This window comes from Poecilia latipinna, unplaced genomic scaffold, assembly GCF_001443285.1.
Source record: "Poecilia latipinna isolate Pla-1442-1.1 unplaced genomic scaffold, P_latipinna-1.0 Scaffold193, whole genome shotgun sequence".
In the NCBI taxonomy this organism is placed as follows: domain Eukaryota; kingdom Metazoa; phylum Chordata; class Actinopteri; order Cyprinodontiformes; family Poeciliidae; genus Poecilia; species Poecilia latipinna.
The window spans coordinates 239,355-252,506 of NW_015112809.1; the positions used below are offsets into that span (position 1 = coordinate 239,355).

General features: G+C 41.9%; 1 protein-coding gene across 2 annotated transcripts; it reads right to left on the reverse strand.

Annotated features, from left to right (window-relative positions):
- Nucleotides 1-3,270: 3,270 nt before the first annotated feature.
- Nucleotides 3,271-12,640, reverse strand: mfap3l (microfibril associated protein 3 like). Of its 2 annotated transcripts, none has more exons than XM_015030813.1 (3): nt 10,575-10,926; nt 8,683-9,094; nt 3,271-5,052 (listed from the first exon to the last, which is right to left on the reverse strand). In XM_015030813.1, exons 2-3 carry the CDS (start codon nt 9,005-9,007, stop codon nt 4,145-4,147), a joined length of 1,233 nt encoding a protein of 410 aa, XP_014886299.1. In that variant the 5' UTR covers nt 9,008-9,094; nt 10,575-10,926; the 3' UTR covers nt 3,271-4,144. The 2 variants fall into 2 exon arrangements, with proteins under 2 accessions (XP_014886299.1, XP_014886300.1); XM_015030814.1 differs by lacking the exon at nt 10,575-10,926 and adding an exon at nt 12,136-12,640 and having other exon boundaries at nt 3,272-5,052.
- Between the last annotated feature and the right edge of the window lie 512 nt (nt 12,641-13,152).

The window sequence follows — 13,152 nt, forward strand, 5'->3', positions numbered from 1 at the left end:
GGCATGGGTTGGCGTAATGTTTGACTTTTCCGCCAACCCATGCTGTAAAGGTCATGGGTTGGCCATGAGCTCCTGATGGCATGAGCCATCAGGAGCTCATGGCCAACCCATGCCAACCCCCTGATGGCATGAAGGCCAACCCCCTGATGGCATGAAGGTCTGTCTTTGCTCTGTTTGCAGGGGGACCTCTGGTTGGGTGGAGACTCTAGGATGGTTATTTTCCAGAACAAGTTTCAACTCTACCTTCAGTTCTGCAACCTGACCCTGCAGAGATTTCACCGTTTCCTCTTGTTCTTTGAACTTGGAAGTTTGTTTGCTGTGACATTTGAGCTGCTCCTCACATTGTATTCTTCAACCAAAGATTTATCAGAGCTTCATTGTGGGACACATATTTTTCAGCCTCCCTCTTGAAGTATTCAAGCTCATTAAGAATGTCTTTGTCAATCGTAGCTTTGGAAAAGCTAGAAATCTTTGATAAATCTGTAATCTCTGGCACCTTTCTTTCATGTTCACATTTGACTTTCAAGCGATATTCTTTCTCTAACATTTTTTGAATCTCTTCCTGCTGGGATTTAACTTCAACTTGATATACAATCCTTCGTTCTCGTTCCTCATGGAGATCAAAAATCTTACTCTGCAGTTCTTTTTTAAGATAATCTACCTGCTTTGTAAGATCATTGACGTGTTGGCTAACCTCTTCACTCCTATTATTCTTGTTGTACAAGGGATGAGAAGACTGAGGATTGCCAGTGGCCTTGAAATGCTTTGACGTCCTCTCATGGTAGAGTGGAAGGCCACATCACTCTTTGTTTTCTTGCCTTTGCAACTCCAGTGAAAACAGGGTTGGGACAGGGAACTGTTGATGGTTGACAAGTTTGCTGGTTTTCAACTGGGTTGAGAGGCTCGGGATCAGCAGAGGGAGTTGATTCCTGCTGGACTCCCACTAAAGGGGTAATCTCGAAGCCAGCAGAGGGAGTCATTTCCTGCTCGACCTCCAATGATGTTGGACTCCCAAAGTCGCCGGAAGGACTTGATTCCCCCTGGATCTCTGCTGACTCACCTTCCGGCTTTGTGGGGCTGTCATCTTCAGAAGGGAAAATGACAGCGTCGTAGTCGACTTGTGTGTTGAGGTCCATCATGTCGACCCATGAAAGCTCAGATGGGAAAGCTTCATGTTCACAAGGAATCTGTTGTTGCTTCATGTCTATATTCTGGCAAATTCTTGCTTCTCTGAAAGGTGTGGAACATCTGGAATCAATATCTCGCTCGTTCCGAACGTGCTCTGAAGAGTGATCTGTCGCGATAGAAAAGTGAAATAAGTCAGAAAAAAACTGTGTGTGTGTGTGTTACATTCAAGAGAGAGGTTCCTTTCTCGTATCACAGAGAGATGTCATCACTGTTGATGTCACACATTGAAACTGAACTAATTTAACCTGCTGTTTGAAAAATGCCACATTTACAAATCTTTACATCTTTTTATGGAAATATAGCTACTAAGATAAGAGATAAATAATAAGCATACAGACAACTAGGCTCAAAAATAGTCATACCTCTGGAAAATTTTATGATTCTCTCCATAAACCCTTTTCCAGGTCAAAGCTGGGACTATGCCTCTATTAGATTAAGTATAGGTTTTTATTTCCCCTATGATTGCTATACATAAATACAAGCCTAGTTCATTGTAGCTTAATTCTGTACACACAAAATTTCTTCGAACTAATAAGGTCTATTATGGAGAATTTTTTTTTAGTTTTCAGAATTTGGGGGCTTTTTCTCGTAATTCAGGAGTCGGTTTGGATCAATGGACAGCAATACTTTATCAGTCCAGAACTCCAACCTTCATGTTCAGTCTTGCCATCTCAGTTCATAACCAGCCATCTGGTGAGAGCTGCTGTTTGGATGCTAATGTGCTATGGCTAGCTTATTACATTTAGGGAGAGGCCCCATACATCTGCAATTTACCAATAACGTTTCTTACAGTGTTGAACAATTTGGCTATACAGCATCATGTAAATAAACAAAAACAGTTTCACAAAATGTTTAATGTACACAATTACATTACATTCATCAAAATGTCCCTAAGGAACTAATAAACATTAAGAAAATTTATTAATTTTCTAGTTTTCATATTGCTTGCATATGTGTTGCCTTTAGGGACATTAGAAGATTAGTTTCAATTAATTTCTACAGGCATGTTTTTGTGCAGCATGTGCCAAGTACTCCAGGACCACAGAATTCAAAATATTTTGGAGGGGGGAAAAATCAACCGGCATTAGTCAGTTCTTGTAAATATCTTAAACAGTTTAGGTGTATACATTTGATTTAATTGACAAAACCTTCTAAAACTGTTCCTAACATTTTGCAGATCGTACCTTAATTGGAGAAGCTTGCGGAGAGATTCACATATTTGCATTTCATATATCATGTTCGATTTTGAGAAACTATTTTTTAAGAATATTAATGACAATGTCCCAATATTCTGAACTATTAACCCCGTTTTAGTACTTCATGTGCCCAACAGCTTGAAATGAGCAGAAATTAAATGAGTTTTGATTTATTTAAATAAAATACTAATTCCTGATCAACTAAGACTGTCCAAACGGAGCATCAGCACAACCTGCAGACGTCTATGATTCTGGTCAACAAGCACGACAGGGTTGGCAACAGAAGTGAACCAGTGACAAAGACGAACATGGTCCAGGAAAAAGGCGACAAATTTACACTTACCCATAACAGACGCAGAAAGCTAGCTAGCTAACAAGGGTATGTTAGCTGCTAGTTGGCGGTAGCCTCAACGGTTTCGAGCCACAATGAAGGAGCCTGCGCGCGACTCAAACGTTTGGCAAACAGAAAATCTCGTGAGAATAGAAAAATAAACTGCATAGATTACATAGTTATGCCACCACCAAATTTAAGACCTGAGATTAACATAATAAAAGCCAACTTACTGTTTGTTCTAATGAATTTAGATATTTCAAAGTCTTAGATACATGAAGACTTTTTAAGGCAAGCGTGGGCACCTTGCTAATTCCCTGCAGAGTTGTAGGGATGTTGGTACCATTAAAATATATTAATAATAGCATAATAAACTATTACTACTATATAGTTATAATTGGTACCCTCCAGTAGCCAATGAGGCAGAGGCACACACTAGCATGTATGGATGACAGTGTAGCCATTGCATATAACAGCAAAGTGTAACTCTCTATTAATAATATAAACAGAAAGCATTTCACAAGCATCATTAATAAAAATAAAAAAAAGTAACCACTCATACAGCCTTGCTTTTTATTTTATCTTAAAGCACAGCACTCATTTTATTCCACTACAAAAGAAGAAAAAAAGAGAGGCATCAGTAGAGCACCGGTAAAAGCAGAACAGCGTGCAGCTCGTCTCGGCCACAGACTGGAGCTTCAGCCCAAGCGAAGGAAGAAAACACAAGGAGTCCCAGAACAAGTTGTCGGACATCTCAACTGTCCACTTTAACATGCAAGTTTACAGCAAAGCCTCTGCAGATGAAAGACAATGCTAAGATCAGACAGGGAGGCAGATTATAAACAAAAAACACCGAATGAGAGGGAGAGTTTAAAGTCCAACTGCCTACACTAGACAGACTGGAGGAATCAGACCACAGCACAGTCAGGAATAATATAATACTCTATAATTAAAATTATCTTAAAGAAAACAAACTCCAGCCAGAAGTGTGTCTTTAATCGGGACACTGTATATTCACAGGTCCACCTGGCCTTCAAAGCACGTTCCAGTCAGACTGCCCTTTAAGCTTCATCAGTCCAGCATGCAGCCATAGTGAAGCAGGGCGCCATGGTAACGCCTGGAAGTGGGTGAGGAAAATTAAAAATCCAAACATTGTAAGAAACTACAAACTGAAGCAAATCCCCTCGTCTCCTCTCCTCTTTAAATAACAAGACAGCTCCTCATACAATCCTCTGCTTATTACATTATTAATATTACTACTTCCTCTCATGTACATTCAAGCATGAAAATCCAGAGTGAAGAGTGTTTAAAAAGCCTCTGATTGGATGAAATGTCTCAGGAACTTCAGAGATAGAGATGAATAAACAGGTGATTGTTTCATACAGTGTGAGATGCATAGCAGGATGTCAGCACGCCCCTTGTTGTCCAATCAAACATGGCTTTCATAAAACACCTGGCAGGGCGGGGTCTTGCTGATTATCTGTTCGGCCGCTGCCTGGCTGCCGATCTCCTCTTCTTGCGCCACCTGTTGCTCCTCCAGAGGCAGAGGGGACGACGGCGGGGACGGCGAGGGAGAGGGAGACGGCGACGGCGGCCACGCCTCGTACACACCGCAGCAGTCCCCGTTGTCGAGCGGAGGGTGCACGGACGCCTGGATGGCGATCTGCTGCGGCTGCTCGTGAACGGACGAGTTGTCCGAGTCGGCGGCTGGCGACTCGCTGCGCTCTCTCTCCCTCACCTGCAGGATGGTGAAGACGTCCCGCATGCCGATGGAGGGGATCCAGCCCTGTGCGTCGCGCCGCCACTCGGGGACGTGCCGGACGAAGGTGTGCCTCATCTCCTCCACTCCCACCACCTCCAGGATCTCCTCCATGAAGGTGCGGCAGTTCATGATGAGCGGCGGCAGCGGGATGCTGCGGGCCAGCTCCTCGATGTAGCGGGCGAACTCCATGGTCTTGAACTGGGTGACCTTGGCCAGCTCCAGCGTCTTGGCCGAGGTGATGATGGGGATCCGCTTTGCGATCTCAAAGGCCTTCTGCAGTTTCTCGGCGCCCTCGGTGCGGAAGAACTCGTTGATGACCTTCTCCGTCTTCTTCAGGTGGCTGCTCATCATGCAGAGGCGCGTGATGTTCAGGATCATGATGATGGTGAAGGTGACCAGACACACCACCATGTAGTACACGCCCATGTCGCCGTTGGTGAAGACCACGCGCAGGGTCACCGTGCCGTTGGCGGTGCCATGGACGTTGGTCGCCATGCACGTGTACTTGCCTCGGTCTGAGAACTCAATGCTGGTGATATTGAGAACGCCGTTGTCCAGCAGCCACCACTTCCCTCCTGCAGACACACACACACACACACACACACACACACACACACACAGGACCATGATGCCGTTTCTCTGGGTTTCAGTTCATGTTTCATTTGTCTGAGACAGAATCCTGATAAAGTCACTAACTGTGGTCAAAGTTTAAGTCTGCCTCTCTCTGTTCTGCTGTTGACCTGTTTTCATTAGGAACTTACAGCTTCTACTCACATAATAGTTCGTAAAAGTTCAAAGAAAAACTTATTTAACCTCTATGTGTTAAATAACTGGGATGTAATCATTTGTTATCAGATAAAAGCCAGATAAAAGGTACTGATTAATGAGTTATCTAAAGTCGACTGATCTTATTAATAGTCTAACAATTAATTGATAAGTGGCCATTTTCTTTTGTATCAAGAGAGTCGATGGTCCTTCCATAAAAAGAAAAATCTAACTTTTTCACATTACATTAAATTAAAAAGAAAAAAGACAATTAAATTTTAATGTTATTTAGTGTCAGCTGTATAAAATACTGACTGATAGACTGAAAATTGCAGCAAATTTAAGATACAACAGAAAAACTTCCTCTTAGGCTGCTGAATAGAAAAGTAAAAGATGAAAAGAATAAAATATTATTGAAACACTCAATCCTCCATCAGCAAAGAGATGTTCATACAGAAGTACTGTCTGCATTTTCTCTTGAAGGAAAGTTAAAACTTGACTCCACAAGCTGCATTGACTCACAACTACCCTCAAAATCAACCTTGCTTATTATGTTTGTTTTTTTTTCGGTCATGTTACAATTGTTCTCTGTTTTTTTTTAACACATCCTCACCTTAACATTGACTGAACTTCTCATTCAGTAATTTCTGAATGAGAGGCTGATGCTGTTTCGCCTTTCAGCTAGGCTAAATGAGCGCTGTCATGATGAAACTTAAAGTTATCGAGTGTTTATATTTCAAAACAGAACTTCTTAAAGTCCATTTTACATCCCAAACCGAACTATGTTTGGACAGTTTCACTTTCCAATTCTGGTATGGCCCCGCCATCTTTATTCCTGTATCAACTGGCTAAGCCTAAGGATGACCAACAGCGCCCTCTGCTTGGATGCCGGATAAACTACGACACTAACAAAAGCTCTAAGCGGAAGTTATTCATTATTGGAACTAATTTTAATCTAATAATTAATTGACATTTGAATGAAAGTTAATTAATTGTTTGCATCCTCACTAGGTACATTTAAGGTCTGAGACCAGCAGAGATGAGGAGATGAGGCCCGCCATGTTTTCAATATTTAAACACAGCAATACGTTTCATTTGGCAACGCTGTGCATTATGCAATCTGCATCAGACTATTCAGGGGAAATGCTTCGCAAAAGTATTCACACCCATTATACTTTTTATACATTTGTTGAAAATTACAACTGCAAACCTCACACAAAGTAAAGAATATTTTTAAAATGATTCGTGGAGTTCAAAACAGTTTTACAATAATATGTGAACTTGCACACTGTACCTGTCCTATTTTTGTCAAAGGAAAAAAAACTGAAGCTCCATATTTAACTACATAAAATCCAGATAAAATATGTTGAAGTTTGTGTTTATACATGTGATCTTTCTGTCTGTCATTTGGAGAGAAGGCCTGTGTTTAATTACACGTGGTTTTGTGAAGGTGCATGCAGCGACAAGCAGCCAGCTGCAGTCACTCCACCAGACCAGCTGCTCAAACGAGTATTTGAAAAGACCGAACCATATTGGACCTGCAGAGCGCTGCCTGTTTGCTTTAGTTCTGGATTGCTGCTCGTCAAATCAATGAGCTGCTCGTTTTCGCTGATAACAAGAATGTGAACTGTTGAGCCGCTGAGCAGTTCAAAGGAACAGCTCCAGATCAGTGTTTTCTAATGCAGAGTTGATCAATACCGCTCTGTTAGATGTTAAAGCTACAACCAAATGTAGAAAGAAGTTCCCTTAACCAAACAGAACCCACTGTTCATTTCTTAAGCTGTTTATTGAGGGAGATTTTAGGTTAATCCAACAGCTATGCAAAGCAAACCATATTCTGCTGGGCACAACCCCGTTTCTGTCTGACTTCCACTCCTTCAATATTGTACGTCTCTGTCGGGGGGATTTCATGTCCGCCATCTTAATTCCGCTCTGGCTTTGAATTAAAGCCGACTTTGTGGGCAGATTTCATCCCACGCGATACATTTTTAAGATTCTGCATCAACAACTCCTCGTCCTCTCCTCCTCAGTACCCAGCGGCATGGGAATAGAGTTGGAAAAATATCACAGAGGACTCCTTTAAGACCCGTCCACAAATAACCTGAGCAGACTGCTGTCCTCAGGAAGAGATTAATGAGTTTTCAGGAAAAGCAGCTGCTGGATAGCTTTCCCACCCATCCGCCTTTTCAGACAAAAGAGAAAGCAGATTTCTAATTTTATCCCTGCAGTCAACTCGCGTGAAAACACTGATGTTTTGCCAACTGCTTCTAGAATGATTGTAGGGAAAATAACGCACGATTGCAGGAACGACCCAAGCAGCACTAATCAAGAGAATCTAATCCAGAAACAATCTGGGATAAGAGCAGGGGAAATAAAGCCTTTTTTTTTTTTTTTTTTTTGAGGAAGTTCTGAGTGTACAGCTGCAGGGGTTTTTGGGTCAAAAACATTAATAACAACAATGACTCAGCCTCCTACTTCATGGCAGGTTACAACAGGCTGGCACAGGAAAGGCACCGACATAAAAACACTCTTCCTCTCATGCTGAAAAAATTCTCTCTCTCAAATAAAAGAAAATATTTAATGAATGAATTAGGAACGGTTTTATTAGTTTCTATCCAATAAAGATGGAAATGTGCCAGATGATGAAGGAAGTAAGAGAAAAATCCCCACTTTACATGAATAGCTTTGTCCCAGTCAGCATATGCAGCTGTATTTTTCCATAGGTGCCCATGCTACGGCCTGTACGACCTCTGACCTTCTGTGTGTGTGTGTGTGTGTGTGTGTTGCTGTGTTTGGACAACCCTGATCCACTCAGAGCTACCTGACAGGAAATTGTTTATTTACCTCTAGACCTTCTAAAGAAAGTTTGCGTCTTCAAGCTGTAATTTTTAAAAGTATCTACACAGAAGTTTGCTCCAAATTTACCAACAGTAACATAGGATTCAGTTTATTTATCTAAACTTTGAATTTAGGTCAACTCACAAAAGGAATGACGGAAATGAAAGCCTGTTTTTAAGATATTTTCTGTCACTTGTAAGTTCTTCCTATCCGGGGAAAAATTTGATTAAAATCGAAAATCGGTTTTAACTGACAATATTTTTAAGCCACATCACCCAACTCTATCTTCTTATAAACTGTAATGAGCAATAAAGTCTTGAAATGTAAATATTTTATTTATTTTTCCTCTCTACACTTGTATAGAGCTACAAAAACTACAAAAACCAGCTTCCACGTCATTCAAGGATCTGAAATGCTGCTCTTACTTCACTGCACAATTTCCAGAGCTGAAATCTTATGTTTGATTGTAACTCCTGAGCTCTTCCTCTGATTACGATATTGACTGCAGCTTGTCTCAGACCATGCAGTAGGTTTAAAAAAAAAAAAAAAAAAAAAAAAGCTGACCAAAGAACAAGCTTTGAAGAGACAAAAGTCTTCCTCACCACTAATCTGCGTGTCCAGGCGCTCTCCGTGGGAGTTGAACCACTCGACGCTGGGCAACGGGTCTCCGGTGACGTTGCAATCAATCAGCGCGCAGCTCCCCTCCCTGGCAATTATCTGGCTCACTTTAGTGAACACAACTGGAACGAAGCCGCCGCCGTCTGTCACGTTGCCGTTCTCTGTACGGTTCCCATCCGTGTCCGCCGATGACGCCCCGGCAGAGCGGCAGGCGATAAGACACGCCAGGGCTACGAAGACGGATCCGCCGGTCCAGTGCATTTTTTTCGACTGTTGTGCGACACCCAAGGGGGGAAGATATCGTGTCATTCCTGCAGGGGCTCCATCCTGCCGGCTGGCTATCTCTCGATAGAGGAAGACAGTTTGGTATTCAGCCCTGTGATGTGAAGCATCTCACTGTAAAGGAAAAGTAATTGGTAGGTGTTGAACAGAGAGCATAAAATAACATACGGTAAAACTGATTGTTTTTTGCACATCTTCAAACAAACATGCTTCCACTTTAATTTAAGAAATTACTTAAGTCACTTCAAAACAAGCAACTCCCCATTATTGTCACCATAAAGGCAACACTAGTCACATTTTGCAAAACTATTCTGGTTTATTCAACTGTTAGTCAAAAAGCCAAAAAAAAAACATCAGAAGAATCAAATTTAATCAAGCATATACTCGTCACTATTGTTCTCCATTCTTCTTGAGCAACTTGAGCTGGCACAAAACAAATGTTGACCAAATACACATGTGTATGTATAAGGCTAAACTGATGATGTGGCACATCAAATAACACCTACGTATAATCCAAATAAAAACTCATTAATGTTTCAGGAATTTAAAGTTTTGAATGTTACATTCAACCTTTCTTCCCCAGACTTAATCAAACTTGGACACATTACCAAATCAAATTGTATGCTTTTCTAGACTAAGTAGGAATCCTGAATGTGCTTAAATACGTTTTGTTTAAAGTGAAAATATGGAGCCATCTTAAGTAAGGTGGCGTAGAGTCACTTTACTTGCATATGTTATTTTTGCTGTTGTGATTACACAACAGCCTGAGGGTTTCTATTTCCTGTCTGTGTTTAAGCGCAGTTATGAGACTGACTTTGCTTTAAATCGTCTCTGCCTTAATAAACCCCTGTTGTGCATAATTTTACCCACAAATTACAAAATTATTAACAGTAAAATCAGAAGCATAGCAAAACAAAACACATTTCCATAAACCCGCAACTAACTTAATATAGCAAAAATATACGTGAAGTATACATCTGTAGTTGTAATATAGTTCCTAATAAACACTAGAAACGTGGCGTCTTCCTGTTGTGTACCAGCATTAGCAATTGGCTTCCTTCGTATGAAAACAAAGCCACACGGCCACATAACGGAGCAGTGTCTGGGTGCCGTCTATTTTCCGGGTCGCTATGTTCAAACACATTCGTTGCTAGCTTTGTGTGAGTGAGGAAACAACCAGGTCAGAAAGCAAATGTGTACATCTGATAGATATAACATAGCCCAAAACATTTTTTTATTATTATTATCGAACTTCAGCTTTGCTACACAGAATAGCATCAGGGCGTGGGATGCGGCTATGTGCTGGACAGCAGTTATATATCATGGCAGCATATGAGAAGTGTGTCAGAGCGAGCTGGTGGTAGCGGCAGCTCCTATCCTCACCGAAGAGGTGCAGTGTGTGTTTTTATATATTAATTGAAGAGTGTCGCAGATGGTAGTTGCTACCTAACCAAACTGGGATTTAAATACCAGTGTAGCGTCGTAACGTTACCTCGAACGGTCATCAGCAAACGGCCAACTCAGCATCGACGGTCGCCGATAAAACGCCCTAAAATAGCCACAATTTCCGCACCGCCTTGGTTTTTATACTTACATCATGGTCTGAGTGCCATTTGTGCCCCAGTGTTTGAGAACCTCCCAGTAGATGTAATGAAAGGAGCTATTCCTGCTCCGAGACCTCCATCCTCCTTCCTGCCGATGCCTACTGCTGTGGAACCAGCAACAGTGAGCGGTGAGAGGGGGAGGGAGGGCGCAGAGCCCCGGCTACTCGGGTTGCACTGGCTTCTCTGCTGGGAACTGCAGCTACCGGGTACTAACATTTACAATCACACTTTAACAGGATAAGAACAGAAAGTAGAAGAAAAATTAACTGAAATACAGATTACCGCTACCTCGGGGATTCAACCTGGATCCCATTTTACCCATTGCCCCAAATTTTTAGCCACTACTATAGGATGGGTAAAAAACCCCCTAAAAATTAATCCTTACAACACTGTTTATATCTACAATACAATGAGTCACATCTAATCACAAAAAACCCCTCTCAATAACAATAAATGATAAAATACCTTCACTATCATAGACATGTCACCTGCTAAAGTTGCCTATGGTGATGGCTTCTTGAGCCAAAAAAGGACTACCTGTTGGGCTTTTCACTGACATCGTTCTCTCTGGTAACTAAATATCTGCACTAAAATTACAGATGCTGCATTGTGTTTTTTCCCCTAAAATTCTCTTTGTCAAACATTAAAGCTCATATATAGCTTTTAAAGAAAGAAATGCCTTTTTTTTTGGTAGCTTCAAATTACTTTCATCATTTTATGGACTAGAAAATGCAGCTGATTCATTAACTAACTGGTTTATTTGTGGAGATCATGGCTATTTTACAGAGGAAATACCCCATGGGGTTCCACAGAGACCTATACTTGGATATTGAACATATATTGAACACTAGAAATAACCTTTCAGTGTCAGATTTTAAAGGCACAGTCTGAAGTAATATGTCAATGTCACCTATAAGAACAGTAAAAACAGCAAACGTGTCAGTGGAAAGTGTTTCGGTTTCACCATCAGTGCCATGTCCAACAACTTGATGGTTATCAACATGTTTTGTCTAACATAAACAAATTTTCTCCGTGTTATAACATGAGGAATTGTTTTTATGGGCGCAGCCTGCTACCTCCATAAAGCAGCACCACTGACGAGCAGATGAACAAGTTTTCCAACACTATCTTCATCGGTTGTAGCGAGAAATAAACGTCGAGCCTTTTTTTGAAACTCATTTGTTTTTAAGTTTAATGTCAGGGTTTCCATCCAGGGCTTGTGGCCTGATCTTAGAGTGGATGGATACATATTATAGCCACTACATGAATTAAGTGTATGGGTTGCCCAAGGAAATGCAGTACAAAGACAGAAAACAGTATTGACACGAGGGTATTTAATCCTGCGGTGGAGCACTCACCCTGTTCTGCCCATGTCTGCATGAACATGACATATTGCAACTGCAGCTGGTAAATGGACTGTGGTTAAAAACCCTTCAAGCTGAAAGGCGGCATGATGAAAAGGCTCTGAAAGTGGATTGCTGTGTGTCTGAGTTGCAGAAATGACAGCAGGGAAATAAGGCACATTTAAGTCAATATAATCCAGGCTGTTACCTTGTAGCCCAGATGTGGCAAGAGACAGTCTTGCAGCTGTGACGAGTGGAAACACCAGCGTAGTATACCGAGGGTGAAGCCGTAAGAGAGCGGTCAGGAGCCGAGATAAAAATGCTCTGGTCATGAATAGAAGCCAGTGTTAAAAACAGTTGTCTTTTCATGCATTAGGATCGAGTTTAGGGTTACTGAAGATTGAGTTTGTTCTTTCTCCATGCTTTCCTCTGATCTGACCTTTTGTCGTCTCTACTTGGCTGCAAGACACCTGGAGGTACAACCGCTCTGTCAGTCGGCAAACATCCAAAGCTTTCCTTTGAATTTAACATCAACAAAAGTAATGTTGCCTTACAAGCTTCATATGATCTTTTCGTACGACTGAAGAATAGTTTTGTCCAGAACCTATCCGTTCAAGACAAAGGAGGCTTATTTTGTCCACACTCCTGCAGGTGTTGCAACAAGCGTTATTTCGTCTCTACCTCCCTGACCCCATTATCCTTCACAGATGAAAGCTCCCGCTGTACTCAAACACTTCAGAGAGCTCAGTCACGCTGTAACACAAAGAGCTACATCTGAGCACAGCGGGGAGGAAGTCAGTACAGAGGGAAGTAGAGCAGGCAACAGATGGACCCTGTTGTTCTCGGCAGGGGCCGTTATGTGATGGCCAGTGAAAGATGGATGAGTACGAAAAGTGACCCGTTCATTAAGAGTCTATTTCAAATGGTGTCACTGACTCTCCTGCATTCAGAAACGTCTGCCCCAGAATCGTAAACTACATCTACGAAACCTAATTAGCCACTGATTGGTGTTTCTACAGCTGCTGCCACGCCGTTTCCCGCCAAACGCGTAGGCTGGTGTTCTGAAAACTGAATGCTACGTGACTCTAAACGCGTAACATTCGACTTGCCACACGTTGTAGCTATGCGTGCCCTGTTTGATGCACGTCCGTTTTTGAACACAGCACATGCATTGGGATCAGGGGTGTGGAGTTCACAGTATTGTGCTGCATCAGGACTGGGTGTA